This window comes from Aaosphaeria arxii (genome assembly GCF_010015735.1).
Source record: "Aaosphaeria arxii CBS 175.79 unplaced genomic scaffold BU24scaffold_15, whole genome shotgun sequence".
Classification (NCBI taxonomy): Eukaryota; Fungi; Ascomycota; class Dothideomycetes; order Pleosporales; genus Aaosphaeria; species Aaosphaeria arxii.
The window spans coordinates 395,731-413,524 of record NW_022983488.1 but is presented as its reverse complement, the minus strand read 5'-3'; the positions used below and the strand labels follow the sequence as shown (position 1 = coordinate 413,524).

The 17,794-nt window shown below is 50.9% G+C and overlaps 6 protein-coding genes across 6 annotated transcripts; 2 read left to right on the top strand and 4 right to left on the bottom strand.

Moving 5' to 3' along the window:
* Positions 1 to 2,248: 2,248 nt before the first annotated feature.
* On the bottom strand, positions 2,249 to 2,929 carry BU24DRAFT_468453 (uncharacterized protein; the record flags this gene model as incomplete). Its single annotated transcript, XM_033532524.1, has 1 exon — positions 2,249 to 2,929. One exon carries the CDS (start codon positions 2,927 to 2,929, stop codon positions 2,249 to 2,251), a length of 681 nt encoding a protein of 226 aa, XP_033377395.1.
* Positions 2,930 to 4,744: 1,815 nt separating this feature from the next.
* Positions 4,745 to 5,927, top strand: BU24DRAFT_428998 (alpha/beta-hydrolase). The gene has a single exon (XM_033529619.1). It carries the CDS (start codon positions 4,836 to 4,838, stop codon positions 5,715 to 5,717), a length of 882 nt encoding a protein of 293 aa, XP_033377394.1. The 5' UTR covers positions 4,745 to 4,835; the 3' UTR covers positions 5,718 to 5,927.
* A 33-nt stretch (positions 5,928 to 5,960) lies between these two features.
* BU24DRAFT_428997 (uncharacterized protein) lies at positions 5,961 to 8,010 on the bottom strand. Its single transcript, XM_033529618.1, has one exon. The coding sequence runs from the start codon at positions 7,912 to 7,914 to the stop codon at positions 6,121 to 6,123; it is 1,794 nt and encodes a 597-aa protein (XP_033377393.1). The 5' UTR covers positions 7,915 to 8,010; the 3' UTR covers positions 5,961 to 6,120.
* A 125-nt stretch (positions 8,011 to 8,135) lies between these two features.
* Positions 8,136 to 9,844, bottom strand: BU24DRAFT_455962 (FAD-dependent oxidoreductase). Its single transcript, XM_033531406.1, has 3 exons — positions 9,503 to 9,844; positions 8,412 to 9,451; positions 8,136 to 8,368 (listed from the first exon to the last, which is right to left on the bottom strand). The coding sequence occupies exons 1-2, from the start codon at positions 9,620 to 9,622 to the stop codon at positions 8,459 to 8,461; spliced, it is 1,113 nt and encodes a 370-aa protein (XP_033377392.1). The 5' UTR covers positions 9,623 to 9,844; the 3' UTR covers positions 8,136 to 8,368; positions 8,412 to 8,458.
* A 146-nt stretch (positions 9,845 to 9,990) lies between these two features.
* On the top strand, positions 9,991 to 12,406 carry BU24DRAFT_497607 (uncharacterized protein). The gene is made up of 5 exons (XM_033534289.1): positions 9,991 to 10,099; positions 10,149 to 10,382; positions 10,434 to 11,278; positions 11,337 to 11,463; positions 11,541 to 12,406. Exons 1-5 carry the CDS (start codon positions 10,005 to 10,007, stop codon positions 12,265 to 12,267), a joined length of 2,028 nt encoding a protein of 675 aa, XP_033377391.1. The 5' UTR covers positions 9,991 to 10,004; the 3' UTR covers positions 12,268 to 12,406.
* BU24DRAFT_455960 (cytochrome P450) lies at positions 12,399 to 14,721 on the bottom strand (the record flags this gene model as incomplete). The annotated part of the gene is made up of 8 exons (XM_033531405.1): positions 12,399 to 12,695; positions 12,762 to 12,893; positions 12,954 to 13,183; positions 13,259 to 13,369; positions 13,435 to 13,794; positions 13,845 to 14,377; positions 14,431 to 14,504; positions 14,571 to 14,721. Coding segments are annotated over 8 exons (1,640 nt in total), but the record flags the coding sequence as incomplete, so codon positions are not given.
* Between the last annotated feature and the right edge of the window lie 3,073 nt (positions 14,722 to 17,794).

The window sequence follows — 17,794 nt, the reverse complement described above, 5'->3', positions numbered from 1 at the left end:
TTACCCGATCTAGACACGCTAAGTCACCCACTCGAATCGACCGATCCGCTGCAGATCAACTGTAAATCAACCCTCATCCATCCAGCTAACCTTTCATCTTGCTCATCCTGTTCATCCTCAATCCACTTCTCTGCTTCAGCCCATCTCACATCCGGTCAAGCTCAACGAAACGGGCGCAGGTACTCGCCCCGTCTTTGCCCGGACTGCGCCGCAACTCGCAACTTACCCGTACAAACTCTCTGATCATGGGAACGAACAATCCCCCTGCCGCGGCTACTTGATGTTGCAATACAGGAACAAGGGCATGATTGACCACGGATGGACCAACGGAGAATACGGGCTCCCACGCATGTGACCACCTGATTTACCCTCGCGGTACCCTTCTCAAGCCAGCCCAGTGTGGCTAGATTTTTGCCCTCGTTCTTGAGGACACGGCGCTTACAGTGGTGTAGCCTAGGCCTAACAATCTGTCCTCATTGAAACTCTGTTACAGCTCTGTCTACCTTAGCGCAATTACATCATACCTAACGTACATGATCGAAGCTCTCATCGATGGGATCGAGGGTCGAGACCCTTTACGGCATTACCATGGCACAATACCCAGGTGGCCACGAGCTGCTGCAGAACACAGGGCAGGGTGGAGCCGCATGCTTCCCTTGAATTCGATCAGTCTCTTTCCCATCGTTACGAGGTAACAATGCCTACTTTGGCTAAACTTGCATTTCCCTTCAAAGGCATTTCGGCATTCCCTTTCTTCGGGTGCATGGATCCTGCAAGGTGGCTTTTCCCATGCTCACGTATGCAATTCCAGCAGCCGGCAGCCTGGAACAATGGCCAAAGTCGATGGTGAACCGTTGCCGTGTTTGTCGCCATTATTGACACTCTCCATCTGGCCAAACAAAGCCCTCTATCGTTGTTCTTCGCAATAAACGGTCCCCATGGCGTTTGAAAACCTTTGTTGACTGGCCCAGCTGGAAAGGACGGATTCCAGTAACTGCGCTTGTTCCGCAAGCTGCAAGTACCTTCTACTTGCGTACACGATCGAGCTTTTGGCCGCAAATTGCCTCGTATGCGTGGCACAGGCTACAGTCTACGGCGCACAGTGCGCCAGCGGCCGCGGTTGCGGAAGCTCCATGACGTTAGGCCAGATTGGTCTTTTCCAATTTGCCAGCTCACGATGTGTGGCGGGGCAGCTGCGGAAACGCACGCGTCCTCTGTAACGCGTTGACGTCATATGGCAAAGTCCCTTTCAATGCTTCCGCCCCCGCTTGCTCGGTTTCGATCACAAGTAACTATTTGCCGGACTTTGTCAAACAATTAAAAATATCTTTACGTGACCTTCTGGTTTCGCCATTCCTCGGCTTTAGTTCTCCTGATGACGATTATGGATCGGAGTATGACGACACTTGTTCGTCCATCGTCTTCATCCTCACATGGTGGGGCATCTCGATCCCCAAACCTTGGCGAAGATCACCCATTGCACGTGATGCAGTATTTACACGTGACCTAGAGTTCCTCCCCAGAACTTATGATTCTTGCACCGTCACCGATCTGTTGACTGGGTCCACTACACATACGTACATTTCGAAATTCTTCTGTCTCGGTCAAATCATTTTTATCATATCTTGCTCCTCTAGAACAGTGCTGCTACTCGTACGGTGTCAACGTATCGGAATTCGTCCAGCATTCGGTCACGGTCACCCGTAGCCGCGATCGACACAATCACGATCTAGACCATTGATCGATCTGATCTCCGACGGACAACATGGCCCGCTCTAATGTCCAAGGGATATCCTAGACGCTTCTGTTTACACATTGTTTTGTGAGAGCGGAGGTGCCCGAGTTGTTACGTCCTGTCATGAGGTCCTCTCAACCCCGAGACTCAAGGCACGACTTGCTTGCCCGGCTACATATGAACGCCGACAAAAGACTTTTTCAGAGAGGAACTTCAATAACATGGCCAAACCGAGTTACGTTTCAATTTCTACAGCAACCGCTGGATAGAGGTGACAATAATTCTGCATTGCAGGCTACAAGTACCTTCTTCACTGATACTGCTGCTGGTCCTACTGACGATGATGCATTGAGTAATAGTGTCCCAGCCCCGTTCCTTGCGACCATCATGGTGCTACAGAAATGCTTCTACTAGATTCAAACATATCGAATGCGTATCAAGGGAACTGTCCTGCCTGTCGATGTTTCCAATAACGTCCTACCTCTTACGAGTAGAAATCACCATCCACAACCCTCACATCTTCGCCTTCTCCCCGTCACTCGCCTCCCTATTCCTCACGAACCCGCCCCTCCCCTCCGCATAAACCGTCCCCAACCCATCCTCCACGCTCCCCACCAGCTCAATCCACCTCCCCTTCACCTTCTCGATCCTCGCGCGACACAGCACCACGCACGGCGTGTCGATCTTCCTCCTGAACCGGACGTCCAGCTCCGCTGTCGCGCTGGACATCCCGTACGCATACGATATATGAATCCCCATCACCTGGTCCAGCAGCGTGGCTATCACCCCGCCATGCAGACGCCTCAGTCCGCCGTCGATGGACTTCCCCAGCGATATCAGGAGCAGCGATTCGCCTTTCCCTGGCTCTATCTCTCCTCCGCCAGTTCCTCCTCCCTCTCCCTCCCCCGCCGATGTAGTGCCAGGCAACGGCCGATACAGCGACACAAACGCACGGATAGCGTCGTCCGTGAAAAACGTCTTCGTGAACAGACTGTTCGACACCGACGTGTCGAAGGGAGGCGGCATCTGCCGCAGCATCGTCTTGGTGACCGTCGGGTCGTTCAGGATCGCGCGGCACCAGGGGTGGGCGTCAAAGTCTTCGAGGCGCTCGCGGGGGAGGCGGCGGTAGGTGGTTGCTGCATCCTCTTCGGAGGTGGATTGCGGTGGTGATGGTGGAGGGACGGGGTCTGACATTTTTTCTTTCTTTCTATGCGTGATGTGTGTGTCTATGCGTCGTGAATCTCGCTGTCTCTCTGGTCCTCTTTTGTTTATCGTAACGTTTCGTGTCGTTTCGTTTCGTGATCTTACGATCCAATACCTCCAATACCAGACAAACACACCACTTCCAAGTTATTAACCACAAATGCTCAATTCGATTCAACTCAATCCAATTCAAAAGTTCAGGTACATGTACAGAAGTCCGGCATCTCCATCCCCACAAAACAGCCCGTTACAGTAGCGGGAAGCCTTAAACGTCCTCGGTTTTTCCATACATTGTCGCGGAGAGACATTGGCCGAGGTAACTATTACCACGCGAGTAAGCTGTTTTTGGTGGGGAAGCCTTGTCTTTGCGGAGAGGGTATGTGCACTAGTACTGTTTTGGATTGAAATACCCCACGCCTGGGAAGGATGAGGTGAGGAGGGAAGGTTTGAGGAATATACGGAGTATTCGTCTGAGTTTATGGGAAGGTATGGGGTGTTTATATCGGGGAGGCCTCTGTGGCCGGGGAAGAGTTCGTCGTAACATGCTTTCGTGATCCGTAGCAGTGGTCGTGGTGGTCGTGGTAGGTACCTGTACCCGTACCTAGGGATTCACGGCGCAAAAGTAGATGCGATATATCTTGAAGCAGGGCGTTGAAACAAGCTTTTTATGTCTCATTTGTTTAATTGATATTTTGGGGTTGTGGACAACGGAGTTTGAATTTATGTGATTTAAAGTTGTGATTGGGTTCTATAACATTTGGGGAATAAATAGATATATCCTAGACATCTGCCTACTGGGTAATTATGTATCATTATGCTTATTTGTCAAGCCATATCATATTCCATATAGTCTCCTCATCCGCCTACCGCCCGCCCGAGACGTCTATCTTTCTCTATTCCCTTACCCATGGCGAACCAGCTACCCAGCTAAATGAACTCCCTATACATACCGGCTTCACATTTTAAAAGCAGCGGATCTCCGAAATTCTACAGCTCGGCACTGCATTCCAAGATAAGCGAGATGCATAACGCTGTAAAGTCTGACCATGGGGCGTTCTTCACCTTACATGGAAGTACATAGCGAACCTGATGGACTACAATTGAGGCGCATAGACAGAGGGAGGGGTAACTGTGATTGTTTTAGGAATGAAGGGCGTTGATAGTGACCGTGAAAGTCTAGGAGGGACGGACGTCGTTGTGGGACTGTTATTTGAATTGTGTAGTTGAAGCTAGACATGGAATTGAACGAATTAGACATGGTTCAAACTGAATAATCAATGGACGTATTGAGAGTTTGTGGAAGAATTGAGGAAGACGGTATATCGTTTGCCGCACTTATCATTCAACAACTCTGTACGCCTCAGTTTGTGGTCGTAAATAGTTGGCTATTTCTTTTTAAAAGACTCCACACTCTAGCTAATCACAGTAAACAATTCGCAGATAAGCTTTCTCCATAAGCCCTAAGCTGTTCGTAGCTACACTATCGACCAAGTATCTCTCCTCCCGTCTGAGGCATTTCCTCGTAGCCCTAAACCGTCTGCACACCCATGTTTATCTACAAGCTTGTTTCCCCCATCCTCCAAGACCAATTGACCAGCTGAAAACAAGTGAACCTATGGAATCGCACCCGAACGCAAAAGGTACCACAATTGGCTTGGAGTGCAGGTGTTGGAGGAGGGGTGCGGCGTGCGATCTGATTGGATACCCCGCGTCTTCAGCTGCTCGAAACTAACTATATTCATCGCTTTGTTGATATCGGATGGTCCGGGTATCTCGCTCTGGACATATAAATTATCTCCGACATGTCCTATATATTTCTTGCTCGCTCTCCGGAAGCCAAATCGCTAAGAAAAACCACAAAGTAAGAAAAGCCATAATTCAAGAGAAAGGAAAAAACATGTCCTGTCCCGACTGTTTCCGCGGCAGCGCCAACATCCACTCCGGCACCCCAACCGGCCAGGACACCACCATCCACAACCTCAAATGCTACATCGCGACCCCTCCCAACCCCTCCCCTTCAACCTCCACAATCCTCTTCCTCCCCGATGCATTCGGCTACGAATTCATCAACAACCGCATCCTGGCCGACGCCTACGCCGCTCAGACGGGCTTCCGCGTGCTCATCCCGGACGTCATCCCAGGCGGCGCATGCTCCACCTCCGTCATGCTCGACATGGACCACCTGGACGACCCAGTGAAATGGTGGGACGTGCCGCGGCAATTGGCGCGCGCGTGGGCGGTCGTGAAATTGATTTTCAACTTCGCGCCGTTTCTGATCCGCGCGAGCCCGTACAAGACGTACCCTGCGATGCTGGAGTTTGCGAGGAAGTTGAAGGCGGAGAGTAAGGCGGGCGGCGGGAAGTTGGGGGTGTGTGGGTTCTGTTGGGGTGGGTTGCCGTCGACGTTGTTGTGTAAGGAGCCGGCTGTTGAGGGCGGGAGCGAGAGGCTCGTTGATGCGCATTTCACGGCTCATCCGAGTCGGGTGGATGCGCCGGGGATGATTGTCGAGGCGGTGCAGAAGTTCAAGGTCCCGTATTCGCTGGCGATTGGGGATAATGATTTCGTCATGGCGAAGGGGGAGGTGGAGAAGACGGAGGCGAAGCTCAGGCAGGTGGTTGGAAAGGGCGATGGAGAGAATGGGTTTCATTATGAGGTCGTGACGTATCCCGGATGTGGGCATGGATTTTCGGTCAGGGCGAAGTTGGGGGATGAGGTCGCTGCGAAAGGGGCGGAGAAGGCATTGGAGCAGGCAGTTGCGTGGTTCAAGCGGTGGTTGTGAGAGTATTATACTTGGAGAGATCGTATGCTTTGCTTGGTCCATTTGTCTCAGTTTGACTGCGAGAAATGTGTTGGAAGTTGATTCAGGTCGACATGATTTTTTTGAAGGAATGAAAGTCGGCTATATCCTATATAGTAGTCAATAGCTAGATTTGTTTAAAGGAATGAAAGTCGGCTGTATCCTATATGGTGGTGGATGACTGAATACCCACTTAATATCACGTTCAAATTATAAAAGCTCTGACTGGCGAAGATGCTTGCAATTATATGATGCTATCGCTTGTTTCTACAAAGGTGAGATGCCCTGGACTTTGATGTGCGCAGTAGGCAGTGAAAGCGAGCCTGTCTTGCTATATCAAAAGTCTGTCGCTATGCTATGTCATGCCATGTACATCCATCAACAATCAATACCGCTGATTGTTATCATGGCCAAACTGTTGCTGGTATCCCTGATTGGGTTGGTAGCCCTGATTGTGCTGCTGGTAGCCTCCCTGCTGCGGCTGCTGCTGGTAATCACCCCCTTGATAGCCCTGGTTCCCACCATATCCTTGAGTTTGCCCTTGATGCTGGTACCCTAGGTTCTGTGAATATCCTTGGTTGTGATCATAGCCCTGGTTCGATTGGTACTGCGGAGGTGGCGGGTACTGATTTGGTCGCGAGTCGTAAGAATGATCTTGCGGCGGCCTATACTCCAGCTGTGGACGATGTTCATCCGGTCGGTACTCTTGGTTATTATGATGCTGCGGAGGAGGGTTGTATCCTTGCTGTCCGTGAGACTGTCCCTCATGATACTCCTGCGGTGGCGGTGGCTTGTAGTCACCCTGCGATGGTGGTCCCCCTTGGCTTCCAGTGTTTCCACCGATCTGCGTGTTTGAGGTTGGTGCCCCAACGCTGACATTCTCATTGCCAATATCATCCGGCACGGAGATCTTCACATTAGGCAAATATCTCTGCACCTTTTCTTCAACAGTTCGATGGACGAAAATCCAGCTCTCGCGCTCGAACTTGCGATGTCCGCCATTGACAACTCCTAGAATGCTTTCACGGAGCGTCTCCTGGACCTTTCGCACGAGATCACGGATCTTGCTGAGCAATTTGGACTTGATGTCGTCTCCGAACCCGCGGTCCCTCTGACCGCCAGCATCACGGTCAAGCTGGGAGTCAAACGGATTGCCTCCGAGGATCTTCTCCAGTGGGCGTTGGAACTGGTCAGGCAAGAGTTCAAACAACTGCTTCTCAATCGCACCCAAGATCTTGCGGAATTCGAGTCGAACCTCGCGATGGACTTTGGCAAGACCTGTGCTGAGCTTGTCGCTAATGACCTTGGAAAAGCCGCCGCCTCTCTCTCCGTCACCATCGCGATCCTGGTCCCCGAAGCCCCTCGATGACTCTTCCCCACTGGAATGCTTCTTGCTTCCAAACAGCCCTCCGAGGCCCTTCACGAGATCTTTAACCTGATCCTCAATCTCGGCTTTGGCGCCATCACCGAGGTCTCGCGTGCTCGTATTTCCGCGTAGCCAGCGCTTGATGTGGTCGAGCGCAATGCGTGTGAACTGCTCCGCGATGGGTGCATGCTGCATTCGTAGCTTCTCCCCGACCTTTTCCTTGATTTCTGGGCTGATGAGTCGAGCCTTTTCCTCCGGATTCCGCGAGGCATCCTTGACAGTATTGCTCAAAATACCGAGAAGGCCATCCAGCTCAAACCCTTGACCTTTGTTTCCGTTTCCGTTGCCGTTGTTATCAAGGTGCTCTTGCACGGCATTAAAGGCGCTGGAGAGAAAACCCTTCGCACCTCCAGAGGTATCAAAGCCACGAGACTGCGTGTCTCCCGAGTTGCCACGGCCCTCAGTGAGGTCAAAGATATCTCGCAAGTCATCACCAGCCTCGTCGGAGATCTTGCTGAAGCTGCGGGTCAATTTGGCAATCTCGTCAGCAAACGGCAACGATTGACCGCCATAGGCATCTGGTGCGGCATCATTTAGATTCCACGGTCCTCGTGAGCCATCTGAAGAATTATTTTTGTCCTTATTGAATAAAGATCGGAAAGCGTCGACGACCTGTCCTTCTAGACTGTCGATGGTTTTCTGTTGGAAAGTCTCGAGCTCGGCGGTGATGCGGGGTTGAATCTGAGGGGCCAGCGAATCGACATACTCGTCGACCTTCTTCATCAACACCTCAGGGACGCCACGGGAGGACATGGTCGTGATTTTTGATGTAAGGGACCGAGGAGTTAGTGTTAGTGCCGGTTAAGGCAAGGGGGCAATTCCCGTTTGGTGAAGGAGTCCGGATGAAAGACGAGGGGACGTGGGGTAGAGCTCCCATTCTCGAAGATGACGTCGCCAATAGTCGCACGGACCGCATCAGCTCATGGTTTTCAGAATTAACTTTGTCGGATTCACAACAGTATACTTCGGATTGATCATATTGTGTGATTGAGTTTTTAATGCACTACGGTGCGATGTAAATGGAAGCCGTGAATCATTAATAAGTACGTAAACAGTCTACAATTTTGCCTTCTCTGCAGGACTGAATTCCCTTCGCTCCGGCCCACCTCGACTTCCATCGCCCGCAAAAGGATTGCCCTGCTTGGCATACTCTTCCCTGAACCTCCACTTCTGAGCCAATTCCGCGGGCAAGGTCTTTGTGAATGCCTTGGAAGAATACTTGCCAAGCACGGGAAGGAATTTGAAACCACTGTGATGAGTTAGTCGCGCGGACAAACAGTTACAGCGATGAGAGAACTTACTGTCCACTACCACCAGTGGCAAGGAATAGGTTAGAATGGTCAGGATGAAAGTCGAAAATGAAATCCCCGGTCGGCGTATCCGTGTACCAGCACACAGCCGTGCGGTCGAACGGACGTGCAGCGATGTCAGGCAAGATCTCCCTGAGGCCATCGCGCAGCCTCTTGATTCCATCTTCCGGTGCAAAGTTTGGACGGGCACTTCGCGGAGCCGTAGGGGGCGTCGAAAGAGACTTAGATGCCTCTCCGACGTTAGGCTCCGTTCTTGTGTATCCCCAGCCGTGGATTGCACACTTCAGGTACGCGGTATCTTCGTGCGGGGGAAAGCAAAACCATCCGGAGTCGAAGTTGATGTAGATCGGTAAGTCCTTCAATCGCTTCACTTCTTCGGGTGTGAGTTTTGTGAATGCGAGAACTTGTCCGGTGGTGAGGGCGGAATTGTACATAGGCACCAACGACGAGGTCCAGGCGCCTGTTGCGAGAATGAAATGTTGTCCAGTGACATTGTGCCCACTCTTCGTTTTGACCGCAGTTATTCGGCCGCTCGATGCGTCCTTCTCAAGTCCTGTTACAGTTCCCTGGGCACCGCTGATGAACGAGATACCCCTTTCGATGCAGAGATTGCGGAAGAGCGCCACGCCCTTTGCAGCATCAGCCCAGCCTGCAGCCGCGTTGCTGTATCCGACCAGATCAGGCTGTAGTAGATCGCCGGTCAGAGTGGGAAATATCTCTTTCGCCGTCTTAGCATTTGGTAGTTTGGTGTGAGCAAGTCCCAGGTCGGTGAGATGGGAGACACATTTGTCAACCCACTTGCGCCCGTAGGTGTTGTTCTCCGAGACGACAGCAGCATAAGGCGTGGAGTAGAAGATACCCTTATATTGGGGCTCGGAAGACCAGCTTTCATATGCTTCTTTGGCAATCTTGAAGTACGTGGGATCTGAGTAATCAAAGCGGATGATCCGCGAAATATCGACACTTGAACCATCCGGGACCTATCATTACTTATTAGTCTTAAACTCGCAAGCACTGCAGAGAAGACTTACTGGAGGCACATGGCGATCTAGCACCACAATGTCTTTATATCCAAGTTTGCTGAGCTCTAGGGCCGTGGACAGGCCAAAGACTCCAGCTCCGACGATGACGATTCGTTCGTTTAATGCCATATTAACTTCTGAGACTTCGGATACAACAGTCTTAGATTCTGCAACCCTTCTCTGATTCTTTTCTAAGTGCTGTGGTTCAATAAATTTATCGTGACGTTGCTGAAGAACATGCAGAGTCAAAATATATAATCCGAGCAACACGGTCCGGCCCGGAGTAACGATAAGCTGTACGACGACTAGATTTGCGATCACATCATTTTCTCCAGTGCGGTTGGTTGAAATCCGGCCCTCTGATTTGCCTTTCGTATCTCAAGTGGGGACGGATCTTTTCTGTTGCCCTAAATCGTCTTCGATATTCCGGTCACGTGAGCGGATTTAGACTTATCACGGACCGTTGTCCGCACCTCATCCATCGTTATCAATGTGCCTGAAGTTGAGCCACATGCCATCGAATAGCGAGAGAAGCGAAAGTGTACGCAGTAATCGACATTCACCTTATCTAAACAGAAGGACTCGCCACGCCTGTGAGAATTGCCGGTACGTTTTTAGTTGCCCTTTCTCTTTCATTGATTCTGATCAGAGGTAGTCGGAAGAAATCAAGATGTCCTGGGGAGAAGCCAGAATGCTCATTCTGCACCCGACTTAAACAGAAATGTGTATATGTGTCAAGTGATCGTCTGAGTGGCCGAGGTATAGATGGTGGTGGTGACACCCGCGAGAGGCGGAACACCACAGACCGGCTCGAAGCATCGACAGACGCAACATCAGAGCGGCTCAGATCGATTGAATCCAAGTTAGAATCCCTTACCGATGTCCTTGGGTATGAATGCTATCTTCATAAACGTTTGCATGCATCTAACATGATATACAGCTCTCGTCTTCCACAGACAGACCAAAGCCAGAGACATGCACACACACCTCACGAGCGACACACTCCACCCGACATTAATCTATCTAAAGAACTTATCTCTGAAGGAATTGAATTGTACTTTGCCCACTTCTGCAACCAGCCATGTCCGCTGTTCGATCATCTACGCCTGTCTCCATCCTTCCACCACTTCTCGCCAATCGTCCTGTATCCCATGTTCGCACTGAGCCTGCGTGCATCAACACATCCGGAGCTATCAACCCACGCACAACGACGCTCCTTAATCCGAGATCTCACCTCCAAATCATGGACCCTCCTCGTGAACGCGTACGCCGAGTTCGAAGTAACCAACGCCTACTTCCAAGCCCTCTGTCTCCTCGCGCAAGTCGATTTCGGCGAAGGAAACCCAGATCGGGCGCGCGCGCAACTAGCCCTCGGCCTCCGACTCGCGCAGAGCCGCGGGATGCTGGATCGAAAGTACTACGACAGCGTGGGATCCGTCGGGTCGACGTGTGCGCAGGAGATCGTGTGGACGATGTTCATGCTGGAGAGGATGTACATCGGAGGCACAATCCGCGCGCCGTCGATCCCGAGCGCGATGTTCAATTTGCCGACGTTTGAAGGCGGTCCTTCGTTGCCAGCTACGAACGATGTGAGTCGTGATGCTTCGGGTTTCAGACCGCCGTATAAGTCGCCGGGGATCGTGGAGATTGGGATCAGGATTGTTAAGATTTGGGAGATGGTGATCGTGGATATCAACCACCCGACGACGGATACTGATGTTCCGTTTTGGAGACACGATTCCATCTGGGCGGCGATACTATCCAGTCTCCTGGATTTCGAACTTGGTGAGTCTATTCAAGAAAACAACAGATTCTGTATGTATGACCTCCTAACCAAAACCAGACGGCGAACAACACACCTACGCCTCAATGGGCCCGCCCGCCTCCGCCCTCGAAAAACCACACCTAAAACCCTACTACCTCACCTGGCTCTTCTACCAACTCGTCCACTCCGCCATCCACTGCTGCCTGTAATAACCCCTACCCTCCCCTCATCTCCCCCCCAAACCAACCATAGTATCCTAACGCAAATCGCAAACGCAACTAGATACCACCCCTTCATCATCCTCACCAAAACGCAATCCCTCTCCAACCGCGTGCCCCTGACCTTCCTCCAGAAATCCCACCACTCCTCCCTCATCTACGCAAACTGGGTCCACCGCTTCCTCGTCGAGTCCTCCGCCGCGCACCTCCCCGTCCACCACTGCCCGTTCCTCGCCTACCTGGTCGGCATCGTCGCGTCGATTCACCTCGAATCGAGCAGCTCGTCCTCGAACAGTGCGGCGGGCTCGGCGATTAGGAAGTTTGAGAAGTGCGTTGAGTTTCTGAGGCGCGTGGCGCGGGAGTCGTGGCCGGGTGTGGCGCGGACGGTAGGGGTGCTGGAGAGGTTGAGGGAGAGGATGGGAGGGACAGGGAGGGAAGGGATGAGTTATGTGGAGGTGGAGTATGATGGCGGGGTGCCGATTGGGAGGGCGAGGAAGGTCGGGCTCGAGGAGGATGAGGTGGAGTTGATGTGGAGTTTGTTTGACTTTTCGGGGGTGGCGAGGGGGGAGGAGGCTGAGGTGAGGGGTGTGAGAGGGGATGAGGAGATGGGGACTGGGATGGAGGCTGAGAGGGTGGCGGGTGAGGTGGGAGATGTGAATGTAGAGGTCACGGCGGAGAGCGATGTCGATGCGATTGATTCGTTTGCTGGGGTGGATTGGTCGGACTGGTCGTTGTTTGGCAGGCCGTGGTTGGCATACTTTCCCCCAGATCACGACATGGGGTTTCAGTGATGGAGTTACAGTTGTGTTGTGTCTTCTTTGGGGAGCTAGAGGAATGAAATCGTGTATTGTCGAGCTCCTTCCTAGATTTGCTATATTTAAAGGGTAGCTATGAGAAGGCTAGCGGAACATTCATGCTTCTTAATGAACTATAACACCATTCTTCAAATTGATAGCCGAAGTAGCAACTCCTAAACTAAGCAACCAAAAAGACCACCCAAGGGAATCACGAGAATCATGCGTTAACTCGCAGCACCAAACTCCAAACTCCGACTCCAGTCGACAGACAGGAAATACGTGAAGGCTGCCTCCAAGTTACTTATGAAACCGCTTCTTCTGACTCCATCGTACCGCTCCGCCACCGAGACTTTATCAAACAACGACGGTCGTACTACACACTACGTCCCCTCGCCCTAAGCTGGAACCCAGGACCCGTATAACTATACCCCCTCATTAGCACACTTCACCCATACCAAGTAAACGGCAAGGAGGGCCGGGGAACTTACAACGTAAACAGCAAATCAACCCACCTCATCACATCCTCCTCGTCCTCCACCCCATCAGCAGGGACATCAATCGCCAGCTCGAACCGTCGAAACAGCGTCGCGAGTAGGAGGTACGCTTCACATAGCGCCAATCTGCCACCACCACCGCCGTTGTTAGTCTACTGTCTCATTCCGGAAACGGAAAACACGTACTCTTTACCCAAACACTGCCTCGTCCCGCGGTAGAAACTCGCCATATGGGCGTCTAGGCGCGTGTTCAACGCATACGACGACGAGGAGTTCGACGGCAAGGACGATGAAGAGGATGCGGGGGAGGAGGAAGGATCCGGCGAAAGCCATCGGGAGGGGCGGAAGGAATTTGCGTCCGGTCCCCATGTGCCGGGGTGGCGGTTGAGGATGTGGGTTGAGGTTACGAGGATGGTCTGTTGTGAGAGGATAGGAAGGGAGAGGTTAGTATGGTGTGGAAGGATGGAAGGGGGGGAGGGATGAGAGCTTACGCCGGGTGGGAGGACGTGGTCATAAAGTGAGAAGCCGGATTTGGGGACGCGGCGGGGAGAGCGGCCTGGGAAGGGGGAGCTGTAGCGGAGGGACTCTTTGATGACTGCTGTCTGTGTGAGGGTTTTGGTTAGCCACGAGAGGTGGGATTGGAGGGGAGAGGGGAATGAATGGATACCAGGTACGGGAGACGTCTCGCACGCTCGTACGTGATGTCTGTACCATCGAGGCTGAACGCGGAAGAGAGTTCGTCGACGAGGCGCTCATGGACGTCGGGGTTTCGTAGGATCTGGTAGATGCCTGAGATCAGGGTGTTGGCGGTTGTGTCGTTTCCTGCGGACAATAAGATGATGGCTTCTTCGGTGAGTTCGTCGCGGTTAAGAGGAGTGTGGGATCTTGAAGGGTTGGGAGTGGTGAGCATGTCGAGGACTATGGATGTGTTCTTCGTCGCCGGCGTGGATGGTGGAGCGTCGCTGCAAGATTTGGCAGTGGTGGATTGGCGGGAGTTGAGGTATTCATCGATTAGAACAGTGCATCTCTGTGGTATCATCAATAACGCATCCACACCATTTTGAAGACAATACTCACCCTCTTGAAATCCATAATCGGAATAGGAAGCAAGCGCTCCGACAGCCAGTCTGGCAAAGCCAGCGAAAACTTGGTTAAATTCGGGAACGTCGTCGGAGTCCATCCCATATCGCAGGTTGCTTCCAGATCTTCCATGAACCTGTTTCTGAAATCTGGTTCGTTTATACAACCCAACGGGTTCCCGAGGACAATAGAGGAAACGACATCCATAGTGAACGCTTTGAGGGCCGCAGAGATGTTGATTGGTTTCGTTGGATCAGCGAACTGGTTGAAGCGCTGAAGGAGCTCATCCACCTTCTCTTTGACGTCCGAGGACAGTTCCTGGACGCGAGAAGGAGAGAATGCGGGAGACAAAACCTGTCGTCGTATTCTGTGCTTGTGGGGATCTGATTCTGCCACGGACGTACCCGGGAACAGGATCAGGCTGTAGAAAGATGGATCTTTCGTGAATTGCGAGCCCACTTTGGTCATCTCAAGATAGACATCTGGGTCACTGATGTGGAGCTCGTTTGGTGCGATGCGAACCACAGGACCTGGGGAAGATTAGGAGTCAGCTGTAGTTAGGGAAAATGATATTCAGACTAACCTAGCCGATCATGGAGACGCTGGATCTCGAAGATCAGGTGGCCCTTGTGGTAAAAGTTCCAGTACCATTCGTACCTAGCATATCGTATATCAGCGACGTACTATAATTGGCAATATCGGATGCACCCGCAGGTGTCTTACCATGGCTTCGAGATCGCAGCCAACGGGGAGCCAGGGTAGCGAGACAAAGGGTGGAAGAAAAGTCGATAACATGCCCGCAATATCCAGAAGATACAATAGAGTACTACCAATGCAGTGAAAATATATGAAAGGTCTTTCAGAGAAGCCATTCCGGAGGGTGCGGTTGAAGGTCAACGTGGCACAGGCACGGTAAGCGGGAGTATCCTAATAGATGTACCAGGCGATTGGGTATACTATCTTTCTAGAGCGCCAATCGATTGCACCCAACTCGACAACAGATTTTCGTTGCAAGATGTGTTTCACCCACCTTTTCGAGAAAGGAAAATTTGCAAATAAGAAGGAAGAAAGTGTAGCATAGGTTCACATTCGCCAGGTAGTCCATGATATATCTGGTTTCGCAGACTGGTGATAGCTGCAAGAGGCATACAGGGGTGCTTGCGGCACGTACCTATGGTTCGGCTGTATAACGTGAGACGAGGCGCTTTTGCAGCCAAATCAGCTATGTCGAAAAACACCATGAGGTTGTAGGCAGTGATATTTACGGCGCAGACTGTGAACGATGTTGACGATTGCAGCCCCTTGATTGGATGTACTGCCTACTGAAGGAATATGATGTGAAGGCGCTGATAGCATATTCCGTTTATGTGTGAAACGTAGACGAAGTTCGCCCTCAGGGACCAACCTAGACCCTCACCACGCGACCATCGAGCAAGTCTTGGGAGGAACATTGCCTCTGGACTTCGCAAGGTTGAGATTCCTCCAGTACAAGCGATGAGGCGAGAGTCAGGACTAGAGGTTGTTGAAAGAAAAAAGAAAAGCCCGTGGGCGTCTAATGCAAGGTGATAAAAATCGAAATCAGTTAGAACGATGATTGTGATTACCCCTAAACCAGCGAAGGATCGAATGTAAAAATACTTGAGGCGAATACTTTCAGATACTGTCTGTGTTATTATGTACATTTGTGTCGATAATGATATAGTGATGGTGATGGTATATTTATGCAAATATGTATTACATTGTTGTCGAAGTAACATGGGGGATATTATTTGGTTCAATCGCAATAAATCTGCTCATCATGTCAGAGAATCGTTGTTTTTGCAGTTTCTTCAGCTGCATTGATTGATCAGAGAGGGCGGCTAGCAATTCGAAATTATGGCGTAGCATTCTGTTCACGTGACGAGGTGCACAGGAGTCATTCACGATTCGTCGGTCATCCGCAATAATACTCATAGAAAGCAGTTGAGATCTGGATCTCCGATGCGATCAGATAAGAAAAAGAAAGGTAGGGCTGGACCCTTTCGATGATAAATTGAGGTTTTGGATCTCTGTAGGGATTGCTTGCGTTGTCTAGCCTGATGGAGATAAGTTGGTGGTACGATGCATCGGAGGTGAGGTGATGTCATGGAAGCTAGTTGGGTGGGTAGCTCTGGTAGCTTACGAGGTACATAGCTAGGTGGCTAGCTAGTCGTGCCGTTCAGAGCTTTGTAGTCGGTCCTGAACGTGACAGTTGCAGGAGTTTGATGGAGAAGTGGCAATAATGGTGATGTTAGAGATGTACGAGGTAGCGTCTGTATCGGTGGGTTTAGTTAAATACTAGGTAGGTGTAGGAGAAGAAGATTGAGAGCACCTGTGGTGACATTACGCAAGGGATGATGGAGATGATGTGATTGGTCAATGTCTCTGGCGGGGAGGGAACAAGGACGGACCGAGGCTGTAGAGCATGGCACGAGTAGAAGAGAGAGTTTGAAACAATAACAATACAAGCAGGAAGATATGAGCAGATATTAGTGTCGAAAACGTAAGAATGCATTCGATGTTTCATAATCGACGGGCCATGGTTTTCAATATATAATGAGGATGAAGTATCCCGAGAGCTGTGAACCAGTATCGCCGGTATGCTAGAACATAGTACGTAGCACCCATGCTCCTGATACTGCTAAGGGGCATCAAATCAATTGGCTTCAATTGGCTATCGCATTCATCATTCCATCTCCTTTTTGAAACAAAGTACGTAACTCTCTCGGGTATTGACGGTGAAGATGATGTGAACGAGGTGAACAAGTGTTTACTTGAAGGGAGAGAGGAAATAAAACTGGGGCGCTGTGGTGGCAGGTCGGAGCCGCTTCTTACCCCGCATTCTCGCTGTTATGGGTAATTTATGTTGCATTATGATTACTTATTCATCATTCGGTGATCCCACATTGAACAAATTAACAGAGAAATGGACAATAAGGCAGAGTGCAGCAATGTCAATCGTGATCGTGATATCTGTGAAGAAATGAACTATTGTTTGTAGACATGTGTTGGTATCAATAGGCGTGTAGCCTCGGGTGTGGTGGGCATCGGAAGGTGGAGGGGAGGACTAATAGGAAAGAGTCCAGAATCCGATGCTGACAATCACCGTCTCTTATAGCAGATCGATTGAACAGCACAGCAACAACGGTCGCACTACGAACACTACTGGGACGTGATTAGAGCAGCAAAAGGAACATCAAACCTTATAGAGCAAGTGTTTCCGATCCGCTACTTGCTCTAACCCTGTCGTCTAGGAAGCAATTGGTGTTGAACGAAAGGTGATGGTGGGGCAACACTGAGTGGGCATTCGTCAAATGACGGAAGTATTCCACCATCTTCGCACTCTTTGGGTACAGTACAGCACAAGAATGATACACACTAAAACGAAGATAGGTAGCAGATGATTACTGCGATTATTGTTACGAGTAGCGGTATGGATGGGGACTTGATTAGCAGAGCAGATGGATCCAGATGCTTTGTCGATCGTGGAGCTTCATCATCAGCATTGCATTGTTATTGTACGAGGTACATACCGCGTACCCAAGTACCTAGCTATATTGTGTAGTAAAGGTACTTGTAGCTGTACCTGGTACATACGAGGCTGTTCAGGGTTATTAGGTGTCGCGCCATCCATCCCCACTCATTGATCGTTGTCACTCGTTCCTTCCTCTTGCAAGTCACCAGTCACCACCCACCACTCACGATTGCGGGGCTCTTTCCGTTCGCCTTCGCTGCTGCCAATTGCTGTCCCTCTCCCCACCCACCCAACCAATAACCATCCATCACCAATCATATGCCTTCTATTATTACGAGTACCTAGAGTACCTACAATCCCCTTCCATACAATTTTCAGGTGTCAATTGCCCTACCGAGCAACCATCTGATAACCATCACCACTCAATTCATACCATTTCTAACTAATTGAGCCT

Coding starts and splice junctions, on each gene's coding strand:
- BU24DRAFT_428997 (XM_033529618.1), bottom strand. CDS start 7,914: ATGTCCTCCCGTGGCGTCCCTGAGGTGTTGATGAAGAAGGTCGACGAG.
- BU24DRAFT_497607 (XM_033534289.1), top strand. CDS start 10,005: ATGCCATCGAATAGCGAGAGAAGCGAAAGTGTACGCAGTAATCGACAT. Junction 10,100..10,148: donor CACGCCTGTGAGAATTGCCG/GTACGTTTTTAG, acceptor GATCAGAGGTAG/TCGGAAGAAATCAAGATGTC. Junction 11,464..11,540: donor TCCGCCATCCACTGCTGCCT/GTAATAACCCCT, acceptor AAACGCAACTAG/ATACCACCCCTTCATCATCC.
- BU24DRAFT_428998 (XM_033529619.1), top strand. CDS start 4,836: ATGTCCTGTCCCGACTGTTTCCGCGGCAGCGCCAACATCCACTCCGGC.
- BU24DRAFT_455962 (XM_033531406.1), bottom strand. CDS start 9,622: ATGGCATTAAACGAACGAATCGTCATCGTCGGAGCTGGAGTCTTTGGC. Junction 9,452..9,502: donor TAGATCGCCATGTGCCTCCA/GTAAGTCTTCTC, acceptor AAGTAATGATAG/GTCCCGGATGGTTCAAGTGT.